The sequence below is a fragment of the Diospyros lotus genome, chromosome 5 (assembly GCF_014633365.1).
Source record: "Diospyros lotus cultivar Yz01 chromosome 5, ASM1463336v1, whole genome shotgun sequence".
Classification (NCBI taxonomy): Eukaryota; Viridiplantae; Streptophyta; class Magnoliopsida; order Ericales; family Ebenaceae; genus Diospyros; species Diospyros lotus.
Genome location: NC_068342.1, coordinates 11,266,798 through 11,281,520, shown reverse-complemented (window position 1 = coordinate 11,281,520; position 14,723 = coordinate 11,266,798). Strand labels below are relative to the sequence as shown.

The following is a 14,723-nucleotide window of genomic DNA, read 5'->3' as shown; positions in this document are numbered from 1 at the left end:
AATTAATCTCCGGAAGCTTTTATTTTCTTTCTATCTTTCTTATTCGTACCAAGTTATACCCTTTCTATGTACAATTTTAAGTTCATCCGTGCCCTCTACTTCTATTAATAATTAATTAATTAATTAAGCCGCTGTCCCTGTTTTCTTCTTCTTCATCATCTTCATCCTCTTCGCAGTGGCCCTGAATGGGCAGCCGGAGCTCACGAACCCGTTCACAAGGTGGAGGTACGTTTTCAGGTCGTGGCATACCGCCACATTGCCGCCGGCCACGTACGGCGAGTCCCGGCTGCTCAGCCGCAGCTCCCGCCCCACGTCCGCGTACACCCACTGGGTCTGCTCCACGCTTCTCCCGATCCATGTCGGTAGACTCCCACTCGACGCCATTGCCATTTCTGGCCGGTTATTGGGTCTTTTGTCGATGACGAAGCCAGGGACTTTTGTTATCGGGTCGTCGGAGTTCACTATCCGGAGCACCTTCGTCCCCTGCTTCTCCAGGCACCGGCGGAAGCTCCCGTTCCCGACGCGCGGGCAGCCGAACGAGATGACGGTCACCAACGGCGCCCGGCTGAATGTTGTCTTGATGTCGTAAGCTGTCAGCGTGGCCAGGGCCGCCCCGAGGCTGTGCCCGGTGATCGTCAAGCTCAGCGGCTCGTCGCCGTAGCTTTGGAGCAGCCTCTTGATCTCTTCCCTCACCAAAGTCTGTAAACTGGGGCTGGTCTCGGTCCCAGAAGTGTACAAGCTGAGAAAGCCGCTCTCCACCATAGGCTCTGTCTCTGTGCCGCCGGAGCCTGCATTGGGCACCGGCGCGAGAGTGGCCCGGAGATTCTCGAGCCACTCCAAGCAAGTGGCGGTGCCACGGAAGGCCACCACCACGTCACGGCGGCCCAGCCGGGAAATCTCGTCCTTGTCCTGGCACACTGCCACGTAGCCAATCCAGCTGGACTGGGTGGCCATCCAGGCGGGAGCCCTCTCGACCCAGGGCGGCAGGCGGATGCCGGAGGTGGCGCGCAGGTTCCTGGTCAGGCGGAAACCGGTGCGGGCGAAGCCGGAGCGTTCGAACAGGGAGCTCTTGGGGTAGCGGCAAGAAGCGTAAGAAGGCGAAGAGATGTCGAAATCGAAAGCCTTATAAGCGGCATCGACGAAGTGTCCGTATCGAATGATCTCACTGCGTAAGGTATCGTCCAGTGGGTCCAGAAGCCCTTCCCAGTTCCGGACCCCTTGATATTCCATCCAGTTCCTGCCCAATCGCCCCGACTCCGAATCCGACACGATCGGGTCAGGCCCGCCCGATTGCAACCGGAGGCGGGTGTGCTTGCTGTTGCTGCTCCGGAGCTTTAAATGTAACGCCTCGGGGGTCACGTGGCGCGCAGGTGCCGTGAATTTGCATGGCCGGATAGTCCTTGTTGTCGCGTGGCAACGGATGATCATCACCATCGTACTCTGTGGCCGGGGATTATTATTATATATATATATATTAAAATTATATATATATATATATGTAACAGAACAGCCTCACCCACGAGTGCACGGAGTTTCTTGTCCTAAGCAACCAACAAAAAGTGTTTTGTAAAGTTGAGAGAGAGAGAGAGAGAGAGTTCAGTTCAGTGGAATGAATGTGAGATATAATAGCAAAATGCATGCATATATGTATATTATATAAATGTCATCACAAGTCTCTTGGACATTGAATATGGAAGGGTGTGTGTGGCCGGGGGGGGGGGGGGGGGGGGGGGTTTATAATTGCAAAAAAGGTTAAGTTCACTCCAATTGAATCTTAATTGCATGAATTAATTGTGAATCCGTAAATGTTGTGACGTGGGCGTGAACGTAGTAGCGTCCGACACAAGGGGGTACTTTGAAGAAATTTATCTAAGACTTTAACCATCAAAAACAAGATTGCATTTATTTTTTTATTAATTATTACGACAATATCAACCGCCACAACACCACCAAACATTATCTAGAAATCAAGAATAATGTTATTTATTTAGATTGAGTGACATCTTTTTATTAAACAGTAAAAAGATGCACAAAAAATATGATTACTTACACATTTTTATTACCTAATGAAAATGTGCCACCTACACTGGAGATCGGTCTAGATAAATAGCATTACTCAAAAATCAAACACTAAATGCATTACATCATCAAAATTAATTAATATCCTTGATATTAATTATGAATACTATTAGAAGTCATAACTAAGTTATATAATATTTTTTTATTAAAAGAAATAAAAAGACTATGTATTATTATTTTCTCTGTCTAACACATCCTCTAATAAGAAAGCAATACATGACTGACTGATGATACTGTCAATATTAGTCACGACTCCTAATATTACTTATTGCTTAATTAATCAAAAATTCTATTTCTTTTATTTGATAATCTCAACCCAACTTCTAATTTTAGGTTTTAAGACTTCTTCTGTTTGAATGTAAAATAAATAATTTCTTGACTAATATTAATAATTCAGGCCATGGTATGGTATGGTATGTTATGATATGTTATGTAATGTATGTGGAGGTATAGATGCCTGCATGCATGAATAACATGTGGATGGATCCATGGTGATGGTGGGAATTAGATACGCATGGTTGGTGGGTGACACAAGAGTTATAACGGGAAAAACTGCAGTGGCGGGGCTGCGATTGATCCGACGACGGACGGAGTGGGGTCGCCGTCACATCCAACGGTCCACATCCAATCGGCGGACCGAACTTATATATAGCGCAGAAAAAGACACCATATATATAGTGGCATTTTCCGACCTAACAAAAGGTAAGGGTCGGTCACTCACCAGTCATTCGTGTCCTTGTTAAGATAAAAGGGTGCTATTTGTTCTTTAGATTCAAAAAAATTAAAAGAACCTGTCGCGATGGCTTCACTGTGGCATGCCGATTATACATCAAGGATCATTGATCAATCACTAATTAAGTAGCATCAATCAAATTAATTAACCACGTGATATTAGCCACACATAATTCTAATATCAACTGTGTTTGGATTAACAGTTTTAACTTGCATATATATATATATATATATATGTACAACTAATTAACCAAGAAAATAATAGTAGTGCTCTAAATATTTTGTACCACTCTCTCTTATATATGTTACCTACCAATGCCAATAAGGCATAAGGATGCCCTCTAAGTTATGCTTAGTAGTCGTTTGTGTCCTTAAACTTAAATGGAAGTATCATGTCGCTAAAATTTTAATTTTGATCCTATTACACACTTGGAATCTCAAATACGCACGTGCGCATGACTTACACGTGATTGGTTAAAATCCTATCATACAATTGGGTTGATGTGTGGGGGGCAAGCAGTCGCCAACGATGAATATGGGCAGAAGTGACGAGCCAGCGATAGTAGCAGCATAGGCAGCAGATCTAGTCGTCGATGGCGTGGGAGGCGAGCGGTCACTCGCCTTCCTCGTGCAGGTGGCGACAATAGATCTAAACCTATTATGCCATGTTGCTAGTGTTAGAAATTATGATCTGATCATACGTAGCGGGAACATAAAATATGTTTTATTTGGTATCACGTTTTTTAAATCTTATGGTTAAATCGAAGACACAAAATGAAAAGTTATCTCAAAACAAAATCTGATTGCATAGCCGATAACCCGCCTGATATCTTCCACACGTAAGATGTTAAGTCGGTCCACCCGAAATCGCCAAAACTCTAAGAGAATTGAAAGTAAAAAGGGACACGAAAATTTTCTATAAAATTTTTGTTTTTCAATTCAACTGATTGATTTTCTGGATTCTGGGTTTAATGGTCTATTTATAGACAAAACCCTAAAACCCGAAGTGTTATTGGATCGAGCTTTAGGTGCTAGCAAAAATTCCAATCTAATTTGATAATTAAATAAATAATTATATTAATTATTTAATTATTTTTATTTAATTAATAAATAATTGCACTTAATGTAATACCCGAGAAATCCTAAAGGGTATAAATGGTGTTTGATGAAGGGTATAACTGGAATTTTTGAAAGAAAAAGACTATAGGGTACACTATCGCAGTTTTAAGTGACCGAATCAGTCGAAGGGAGTACCCTGGACCCTAGATTATTAAGAAAAATATAATGGTATTGTCGAGTAATACGAGTTATGATTTTAGGCATAAAAAAAAATTGAATTGGGAATAGTTTTCGATATAACTGTCGACCGAGCTGAGAAAATCAAATCGACATAGGGAATATTCGAAAAGTCAATGGAGCGTGTTGAGGACCAATATTCTATGTGTAGAACAACCCTCTAATGATTTCGGGTCGAAACGAAGAGATTTAGGATCAAACCGATCAATCAGACCTAAGTATAATTTTTTAATTTTGCCCGATAGAGGTCAAAAAGATAAATTTTCATAAATTCCAAGGGTGAAATGAGGATTACAAAACTTGTAGGCCGTAGTGGTATAGTTGGATAGTGCAGGGGGTGTTATGGAAAAGGCCAAAATGATATTGAAAGAAATCAGGGGGCTAAAGTGCAATTTATCAAACATAAACAGTATAAACGCGCAAGGGAATTTGGCCGCTGCCTTCCACCGCACTTAGCCACCGTTTTCGGCTATGGGATGGCCAAGGGAAACTTGGGAAAGGTCGTATATGGCATGGGCTGGCTTGGGGGCCAAGCCTCAGCTGTAGATTGGTCGAAATTTGGCCGAAAATCGCCTACAAATAGTTAGGTTTTGGCCGAGAGTTTACACAAAAATTACTCACGTTTGGGAGTGAATCGAAGGCAAGGGATAGAAGGCTTTTGTTCTCGAAGGGTCAATGATCAATCTTGAAAAATTTGGTGAGCAAAGGATTTGTTTTGAGTGGGTTTTGGAGCTTGGTCGGAAAGCTTGAGGCGGATGCCTCCGCCACACCAGCAATTACCGATCTGAGGGATTTTTCAGTGTCCTTTTGGCCGGCAACCGGTGCCATTGAGATCAATTCATCAAGAGCTTCAAGGGGGTGTCATCATTTTGGCCATCGAGGTATTTGCCGACGGCTGAAAATCGGAGAAGAAGGTGGCGCGTGAGCTGCACACGCCACATTTTACGCGCAGCCACGCGCTAGGGGCGTAAGGGCGCATAAGCAAGGGTATTTCAATAATTTCTCTTCCAGTATTTTTCTTGAATTATTTTAGGATTTATTGTGTGAAAAAATTGGGGAAAATGTTTGAGGAAATAATTATTTTGGAATTATCGAGGTGAAAATTGAGAGAAAAAATGAGGAAATTATGGAAAAATTAAAGAAAATAGATTTTGATGCTTCTTTAATTAAATATGGTGTTTAGGAAGTGTCATGGCTCGAGGTTGAGTATAAGTTCGGGTGTTTATGATTTAGCACACAAATCGAGATAGTGCACGAGGATCGAAACGATCTGAATACATTCGAGGTGAGTGTTTGCCCCCAAAACTTGACTTATTGTACCCTAAAAACTTTGTGTTTGTTCTATCTAAACATGTTGTAATTTCATGCAAAATGGTTTTGTTGCATGCAAATAATAACCGGTGACGGTTGGTTTTATGAGGAATGTTTGTCCCTAAACGTTTTGTACTTGTGCATTGTATTTTATAAAATTGTTGTTTATATGATGCATTGAATTGTGAATTATGGCATTATCTTGCATTTTGTAGTTGTTTATATGGAATGTCAGCCTAAGATGTTGTCTGAATAGTGTAGCTATAATTCTCTAAGAACGTAACAGAATAATAGAGATATCTCATGCTGGTGTTCATACCAGGGTAGCCACCTTGGTTTTCGTGCTGGGCCGTTTAGTCAGGAAAGTTGCACTAGGATGACTAGGTGGTCCATATGGGATTTGAGTAGTGGTTCCTAGATGCTTAGAGTGAGAACGTAATCTCCGACGTAAATATGGTGAGCTGGGTTCCTGTGTTGATGTGACGTTCCTGAGCCGGGAGTTGGTAACGATTGTTCCCGAGATGTTGGGGAGATGCGTTGACTTGCCCCTCTTAAGCTAGAAGCGCGTCGTGTCGATGTGTCGGTATGGTGGTATAGTTTTTAGAGAGATTGCTCTTTCCCCATGGTAGGGTTAAGCGCTTTAGGATTCTCTTAGGCTAGGGCTTACCGGGTTGTGATGGTTTATTTCATGTCTTGCATTCATTCATAAAAATGTGATTTTGAACTCTCACTTAGATGATTCGTCATCTAATATGGACTATGTCCCTGGAATATTCAAACGTCTCAGGTGAAGGCAGCGGTGCGAAAGGGAAAGGCATCGCCAAGGAGTGACGATGATTAGTGGATAGTTTACTTTATGTCGTTTCAATTATATTGGTTATTTTGATGACGCCATGTAAAACGCTGGTTTGGCTTTATGATATGAATAAAGTGGTTTCGATTTTGTTATATTGAGGTTTCGATCTAACTTCCGTATTTGAGGTGATTTATCTGTCTTAGTTTATTAATAGTTCATAATTGATATACTGAGAAGGTGTAACGGGATCTTCAGGGAACGATTTTTTGTGTTGAGTTCTGTTGTTTGGAAAAAAAAAATTATTCCCGAAATCTTACGTTACCTAACGCCCTAGGAAGACGGGATGTTACACTTATAATTTAGTAATTTCATAATTACTAAATTTGCTATTTTTCTTTTAAAACGATTTTTATTGGGTGGGATTTTCTGGATTCACAATTAAATTGGTAACGAAAATTAATCAATTATTAATTTTAATAAATCATGAGTGACATTTAGCAATATGTCACGATTACCCAATTTAATGTGAAGCGGGAATGTGAACTTTTCACTATGGTGCCATGCAATATAGTCCTTCTATTATCTTATATCCCAACAAGATATAAAATCACAAACAACAGGTCAAATCTCTCGATTTCGTCATATGACCAAATCCAATAATCACACTTGTCTAATATGACATAACCTCTATGGAATCCAAATTTCGTTATCATATTACCTCAACCAAGGATTTATCGTCAAGTGACCACTAGATCGCATATGATATCCTACTCGTATATCTCAAGGTGATAGATTTCATGTCTGATGCACACATACATCGTTTGTTACTGAACTAGGCACATAGATACATACGACTATCCCTGATTAGGACAATCATATAACATCGTTGATATCCTAATCCACCAACACACAGATATCCATGTCATCTCAAGTCTAAAGACTAATGCAAATTCGTAGTTAATATTGAATTATTGACCCGTGAAATAAAACCAATGTGATTCAATATTAATAATCTCATTCAATGAACTCGTTCCTATAACGAGCACCCACTCGTTTTCATTCTATATCTCATATAGAGTGGTATGAGACACACCAAGAATAAAGAGGAAGATGATGTGTCAACCTTTGCGAGTTGCTAATTATCCGGGTTAAGAACTCTATGGGCAGGAATATATTTATAGTATAACGTATTGTGAATTATCCGTCTCGATTATTCTTAACAATTAAGAATGGTATCAACTCTTTATTATACTAAGAATATTTGTATGTTCAATTCAAACCGTATTACAACTTAAATTAAACATAAAACTTGTCATTAAATAGAGTTTAAAGAATTACAAAATTAAGCTTTATTGTGTTACTAGAATTGGTCTTAAAGACTTATATCTAACAACTAGCCACTAGCATGAAAAAGACGAGTGAGCGAGCAACCGCTCGCCTCTCACACTACAGGCAACCAGATTTGTCTGCTCATTCCCATGTCGTTGCTATAGCTGACTTCGATTGACGCCGTTGCTAGCCACTGGCACAAGAAAGACAAGCGACCAACCAATCGCTCGTCTCCTACGCCGCTGCCGACTTGATTTATTCCCTACACTGCTGCTATTGCCAGCCCACAGCTGCCCGCCCCCATCCATTGCCAACAACCACTCGCCTCCTATGCCACCAAACCCAAGTTCAAGGACATGATAGGTTCTGATTCAAATTTAAGGACACAAATGACTTTTAGGCATAACTTGGAATGCGTGTTGATTTATGCCTTATGCCAATGGCAATAACTAAGGTGGTGTTCTCTTTGTGTTTTAGTTTTGTGTTTTGAGTTTTGAATTCATTTTGAGTTTTGTGTTTTGAGTGTCTGTTTTGAAATTTTTGAAAATGCGTTCTTTTTATCATTCTGAAAAATTATTTTTCAAAACAAAAAACTAGAAAACGCGTTTGTTTTTAAATTTTAAAAATGATTTTTTTTTGTTATAATGATATTTTATTTAATAAATTTAATTTAAAATAAATAATAAATATTTATTAATAAATTATAAATTTGATTCAAATACTTTAAACTATAAAATAAAATTTAAATAAAATAAAATAAAAAAATCAATAACCTTATAAATATCATTTAAAAAAATTAATACAAACAAAACATCACATATTCAGTTTAATAAATAAATAAAATTAAATAACAAAAAAAAAATCAAATCAGGAGCCGCAACCATCTTCTCCATCTAGGGTTTTCTGTGTATGTGTGTGGGGGGAGGAGGGGCGCTATTAGCGATGGCTGTGGCGGTGGGGGTGCTGGTCACGGGTGCTGGTCACGGAGGCGCGGTCGCGATGGCGGAGAGGGGTGCTGGTTGCGGTCGCGATGGCGGAGGGGGGTGCTGGTCGCAGTAGCAATGGCAGAGAGGGATGCTGGTCGCGGTGGCTGTAGGGGGCTAGGTCGATGATAGTGGTTGCGGTATTGGTCGCGGTGGCGTTGGGAGGCGGTGGCGGCAGAGTCGAAGGTCGACGGTGATGGCGATAGCTGTCGATGGCTAGAAGAGAAGAGGAGAATGGAGAGAAGAAGGGGGGAGAGAGAAAGAGAAAGAGAGAGAAGGGGGCAGTGGGTCTGTCCGTGTGAGCGCGGGGGGGGGCGCAGGGGGCTGTTTTCCGCGTTTTCCATTTGTTTTGTGTTTTCAGTGTATTTTCACTGAAAACGCCCAAAACAACAAAATGTTGTTTTGGGTTTTCTTAACAAAATTTTTAGTTGTTTTCGAAAACGCATTTTGAAAAATAACAAAGAAAACGTATTTTCGATATTTTCAAAAACTGAAAACAGAAAATGGCCCGAAAACGGGAAATAGAACAGCCCCTAACTTTTTCTATGGGTATGTATCCATAAAATTTATCCTAATATAAGGTTTTTTTAAATTAAAATAATATTTAATTTTGTTCTTTCTCATTAACAAATTATTTAAGCCTATAATACCTTATAATTTTTTAAATTTGTATTTTACTTTAAATATTTAATTTGTATTATTTGAGTTTGAATTATTTTATATATATTACTTCATTGTTCGAAACCAAATGAGAGAACCCAAGTGGCAAAATATTTATGATATGCGATTGGAATTTTGCTTCGGGGTTAGAGTTTGATTTGATGTAGACTGTAGTCCGCTAATAGAATTTAAATATTGTTTATTGACATTTAGACACCATTTATTGTTTATTGACATTTAGACACCATTTATTATAAGGGTTTATATATGTAGTTCTAATTAAGTCTAAAAAATATGTTAATCATTTTAAAAATAGGATAGCTAATAAAATTTAAAAAATATGTTAATCATTTATTATAAGAGTTAATAAATAAATAAGTTATAAATTTTTCCACTTTCATGAAAATTGAACCAGTGAGAAGACAAGCTTTGCTTATTATGCCCTTATATATGGATATATATATAAAGTGTTTTCTCCATTTTATTAATTTGATTTAGGGAACTATAGTCTTATAGTTTGCACCATGTATGATGATTCATGACAGAATGAGACTTTGGTTAATTATGAAATGCTTCTTACTTGGTATAACAATGTATATACACACATATTAATATATAATTGATTATATAAATAAATACTTTGCATAAAATAATATAAATACTTTATTAAACCGGGTTGGAAAAAGTAACCATGATTCAAGCTTACAATTAAAATAAATTAAATAGGAAACTCTCTCTGAACAGATATTTATGAATGTTGATGCTACAATAAATAAAAATATACACACATTGTATATATTATTTTGTTATTATCACTATTATTTGGATACACATCAAAACCCATAAAGAAATCAAATTAAATTAATTATGGGTCTGGAGATGAACTCATGGACCATACCCTTGACCATCTATGGAACACTGAATTAAAGGTGCTCCCTCTGTGTTTATTTAATTTATAAGTCTCATGATTTTCCAGTTGGTTTGAATATGCATGTCCGAATGAATTTCTTTGTTTGTTTACCAAAAGTCTTGACTTTATGGACTCTAATGATTGGAATTTCTCGAGAATGAGAAAGATTTTTTTTCTGAATTTGCTTCAAATTGATGTAAAATTTTTATGGTCACAAGAAGTTCTTTGTAAAGATGACGCTTAGTGGAAAAATATCTATACAAAAGTATATTCATAATCTACTGATTGGATTTTAAAATCAAATGTGGCCCCTAAGTTTTTTGGTGACAATAGAACTATTTGTTACCACACAAAAGGTCATCTCAATCGAACAAGTCACAATGCGTGCAAGTGTTTGGACATGATAGTAAGAGAAATAAAAGTAAGGGAGTTCAGGGTTACAGTATTTGTGTGCAAGTGTTTGGAGATGACAGTAAGAGAAATGAAAGTGAGGGAGTTCAAGGTTAAAGCATTTATATATATATATATATATATATACTGCCCTCACGATCATCTATGTAATTTAATTTATATATATCCTTAAATGTAGTAATCATTGTAAATTTTGAAACCCTAATAATTAGAGTTAATGAGAATGATATCTGTTAATTTCATGTACGTTTATGAATAATGTTCGAGCCCTACCTAAGAATAAGGATCGATCACTATCTATCCAATTAAAAAACTCTTTTTTAAGCTCAAGTACGTAACTAGCTAGTTGGGCATTTCTCCTTTATCCTCCACAGATTTTCTTTTTCTTTTTTTTCTTTTTCTTTTTCTTTTTGTTTGTTTGCTAGTTTGCATTAATTCTTAATTGCAAGGAAAGAGATCGAGTAGAGCTGGTTGTCATCATTTATTGCCAAAAGTGTTTGACTCTCTATCGATTGAGACAGACTTTGGTGCAACATTGAGGCGTACCATTGCTTGCTACCTAACTTTGACTATATATATAATCAGTATCTTCCACCCCTTTGGCAATCTGAGTGGTTTATAAGTGTCAATGGTAGTACTACTGATGAGCTGTTTCTATTTTTTGTCGCACGGGCTTGCTGTCATACTGCTAGCCTCTGCTTGTCTTAAAGCCAAATTCCTTTGCAGTTTACAGTCATTACAAAAATATCATATTGTCTATATTTATATATATATATATATATATCCTGTGTATATAATCAACATCAATATGTCATCTGTACCAACACAACACTATTACAAAGTAAGCTCTTCTCATCAGTTTTGAGCCGGAGAATTAAAACAAGTTTATCCAATGAAGGGTCTCTCCTCCATACCAATAAAAAAAAAGGGTCTTTCTAAGTAGAAGGTCTCCCTTCCCTGGGTCCCTATCGGCCCTTTATTTGGTTCTTCGCTTTATACATGATCCCAAGTGAAGATGTGAGTTTATTATGATAAAATATCTAGAAAAAGTCTCCCAACACCCAAAGATCTCCTCAAGGAGGATTATATATAACAAATAGTTTTATGTTTTAACATATAAATATAAAAGAGGTTACATATCATTGTACGTAACTGTGTTTTTTTATGTAAAAATTAATTAATCTTGAAACTATAAGTAAAAAAGATGCATTCGTCCCATGAAGATTATTAATGGGTTTTGTGGCGAAAGAGACTAAGAATGTCTTAAAATGTTAGAATTTGAGATAAGAACATAGCCGATGATCACAAGAGACAATTAAGGGCTTTGATTTTCTTAATTTTGTAGAGTTTTAGTGGGTTCCAGCCCTTAATTTGTTTAGGTGTCACGTGCATGTGTGTGTGTGTGTGTGTGTGTATATATCTTCTTTGTTAATTAGCAGAATTTCTATTCTCAGCAACAGATCAGCTGATGTGTCACCCAGAAATGGCAATGACACACTGTGCTTTGAAGAGACAACTAATTAATTGGCTGGCATGTGGTTGCATGCATAATACCCATATGCATATACATATACATATATAGATGTATATAACATAACGTAACCACACATACATAGATAGAGTAATCAAGGGAGAAGAGCGTGACATGCTTTGTTAACTAAATTAATGAATCATATGACACCTAATTTTTATTTGTATCTATTTTATAAATACGAACATTGCAATCAAGGGAGAATATATATATATATATAGCGGCACAATAACGACCAATTAGTCATCTTTTACTTACAAATATTGTATACTCAATCGTGCAGTTAAGTCCAATTCAGTAAGTAAAGTTGTCACTCAACACATAATTCACGTTAGCAATCATAGCGACAGTCAACACAAGGAGCCTTAGGATTCAAATTTTAGCAGAGTATATACTATTATATATTCATGTTGATAATAATTTTTTATACAAAATTCTGTACACAATAACATACTTGAAGATGGTATGTATGATTAAGAGGTAATCACACGTCATGGTATAAATATAATATATAAAATATATATGTGAATACGTATATATCCATACATATTGTCCTTCGATCCCATTAATTCTGAATTTGAAGAAATCAAGGTGGTCATTTGGAAGAGGAGTGACTGGACCCTTGAGTCACTTTCATTATTGTACTAGCTAATTCCTTTTTGGCAGAAATTAAGATTGATTGAATTAGAAGTTGAAATCAACTGGATTAGACTGAAAATTAATGTTTTTGCACTGGTGATGGGCATGAATATGTTAATTAACGTTATAGGACTTTGCTTCTTGAATTGAACCCATATATAACTAAACTGTTGATGATGATGATGATAAAATGAGTTGCATATTGAAATTAAGGTTGCCTTCTGAACGAGGAAAATGTGTGAATGCTCAAAGATTTAGGAAGAATACAAGGGAGGAGGATGATGGAATGCTTTTGGGGGGGTAATTACTAGAAATGTGCTTTTGTCTCAAAATATTCCCAAGTGCTTTGCTCCCTCAAACCCTACCATCTTTGGGAACATCCAAAAGAAACTAGTCGTTATCCCCATGCTATATAAGCTTTGATTGAATCCTATATTAATTATTTCTTTTTAAGGCAATTGCCCAATTTAATTTGGTTACTAATTATTAAATACTTTCTCTTCTGTACAATCCATGCATATTTGATGTCATTATCTCACATATAATTTTAGCCGTCTAATTAAGTGCTTGATTTCACTGTCTTGACTGTCCCTAATGCGTGCCACTAAGATTACATTTTGGGGCATTAATTCACTTGGGAACTACAACTACATATATATATGTATATATATAAAAGTTAGACGTGGCTTAATAAAATTAGAACTTGGCTTTCATTTGATTGTTCTAAGTAATTGATTGGCCTTTCGCTTCTGCTTTGTCCTATATAGAACAAATGCCTTCTCTTGTTAATGCCTTCTGATCCTTCTGTCTCTGCTTTGTCCTATATATAAACATTCGAATGTTGAGTAAATATCAAAAAGAAATAAATCAATTGATTCAGATAATTTTGAAGAGGAAATATTTTGTTCAGTAAATTAAATTACCCGAAAATAAATAATAAATATATTTTCTTGGTAAATATCAAAAGAACAATTAATTAGAAGAGTGGCTTTAAGCCATTAATTGCTTATCGTATAGAATTAGGAGTCTCTTCTTAATCCAATTATTGGAATTTTAGAAGCATGCCGTTGCAATGCAATGCTATGCTTGGAATAAGTTGATGACAATTAATAAGCTCTCAGGAGGTGTCCTTTTTTGCCGTCCAGAACTTCTCCTCGCCTCTTGTGTACTTATGGCTTCAAGACAAATTATTATTTGGGATTTGGCAATGCGATTCAAATTCCAACAAGCTGACTATATATGTAATAAAAATTCTATTTTTAGGGTTTCTTTTTTTTTTTTTTGGGGGGGGGGGGGGGGGGGTAGTAAAAAATACAATGACACTTTGCAAAATTTTCAATCAAAATGATAGATGATTTGATTTGAAAAGAACATATCGCAAATGATTAAATCATTCTGGATTAGCAATTATGCATATCAATTGCATTAGGGGCTCTTTATCTTAATGGGCAGCAGGGCTGGCCTGACCCGACCCGGACCTTTTACCATTTTGGAAATCACATTTAATCTCAGATATAACAGACAGGATTCAAATAAGAGCAGAAGAACAAAATCAACCCTCTGAGAGAGAGAGAGAGAGAGAGAGAGAGAGAGAGAGATGCTTCATTAATTGCCTTGTTTTATAGCCAAGTTTGAATAAAACAATGCAGCTTGGGTGTAAACGAATCAGAAGGAGACAAGGAAGAATAAAGAGGAGAAAAACAAAATAAAAGCAACTTGCCCACCCCCCCTTCTCAAACTACAGCCACCTATTTCATTGCAACAGTACAAACAAAACCAACCAGTCACTGACTGGTTGCTCTATTCAATCACTAGCTAAGCACTGTGCCTCCAATCAAACAAGCTTGACCTGGGAAAACTAAAGGCGAAGATAAAATACTTCAAAATGAAATGCCAAGGCCTAGAATTCAATAACAATCACTCACTTTCTCTCCAGCTTGAAATCACACACAATGCGAGACCAAGACAAATGGGTGGTTGGTATTGATAAAAAGGGTCCTTTGGATGCTAATGAGAGGTTCAATCACGCATTAAATAAACTACATT

General features: G+C 37.2%; 1 protein-coding gene across 1 annotated transcript; it reads right to left on the bottom strand.

The window, feature by feature from the left end:
- Positions 1-1,280, bottom strand: LOC127802623 (phospholipase A(1) DAD1, chloroplastic). The gene has a single exon (XM_052338539.1). It carries the CDS (start codon positions 1,228-1,230, stop codon positions 124-126), a length of 1,107 nt encoding a protein of 368 aa, XP_052194499.1. The 5' UTR covers positions 1,231-1,280; the 3' UTR covers positions 1-123.
- Positions 1,281-14,723: the final 13,443 nt, after the last annotated feature.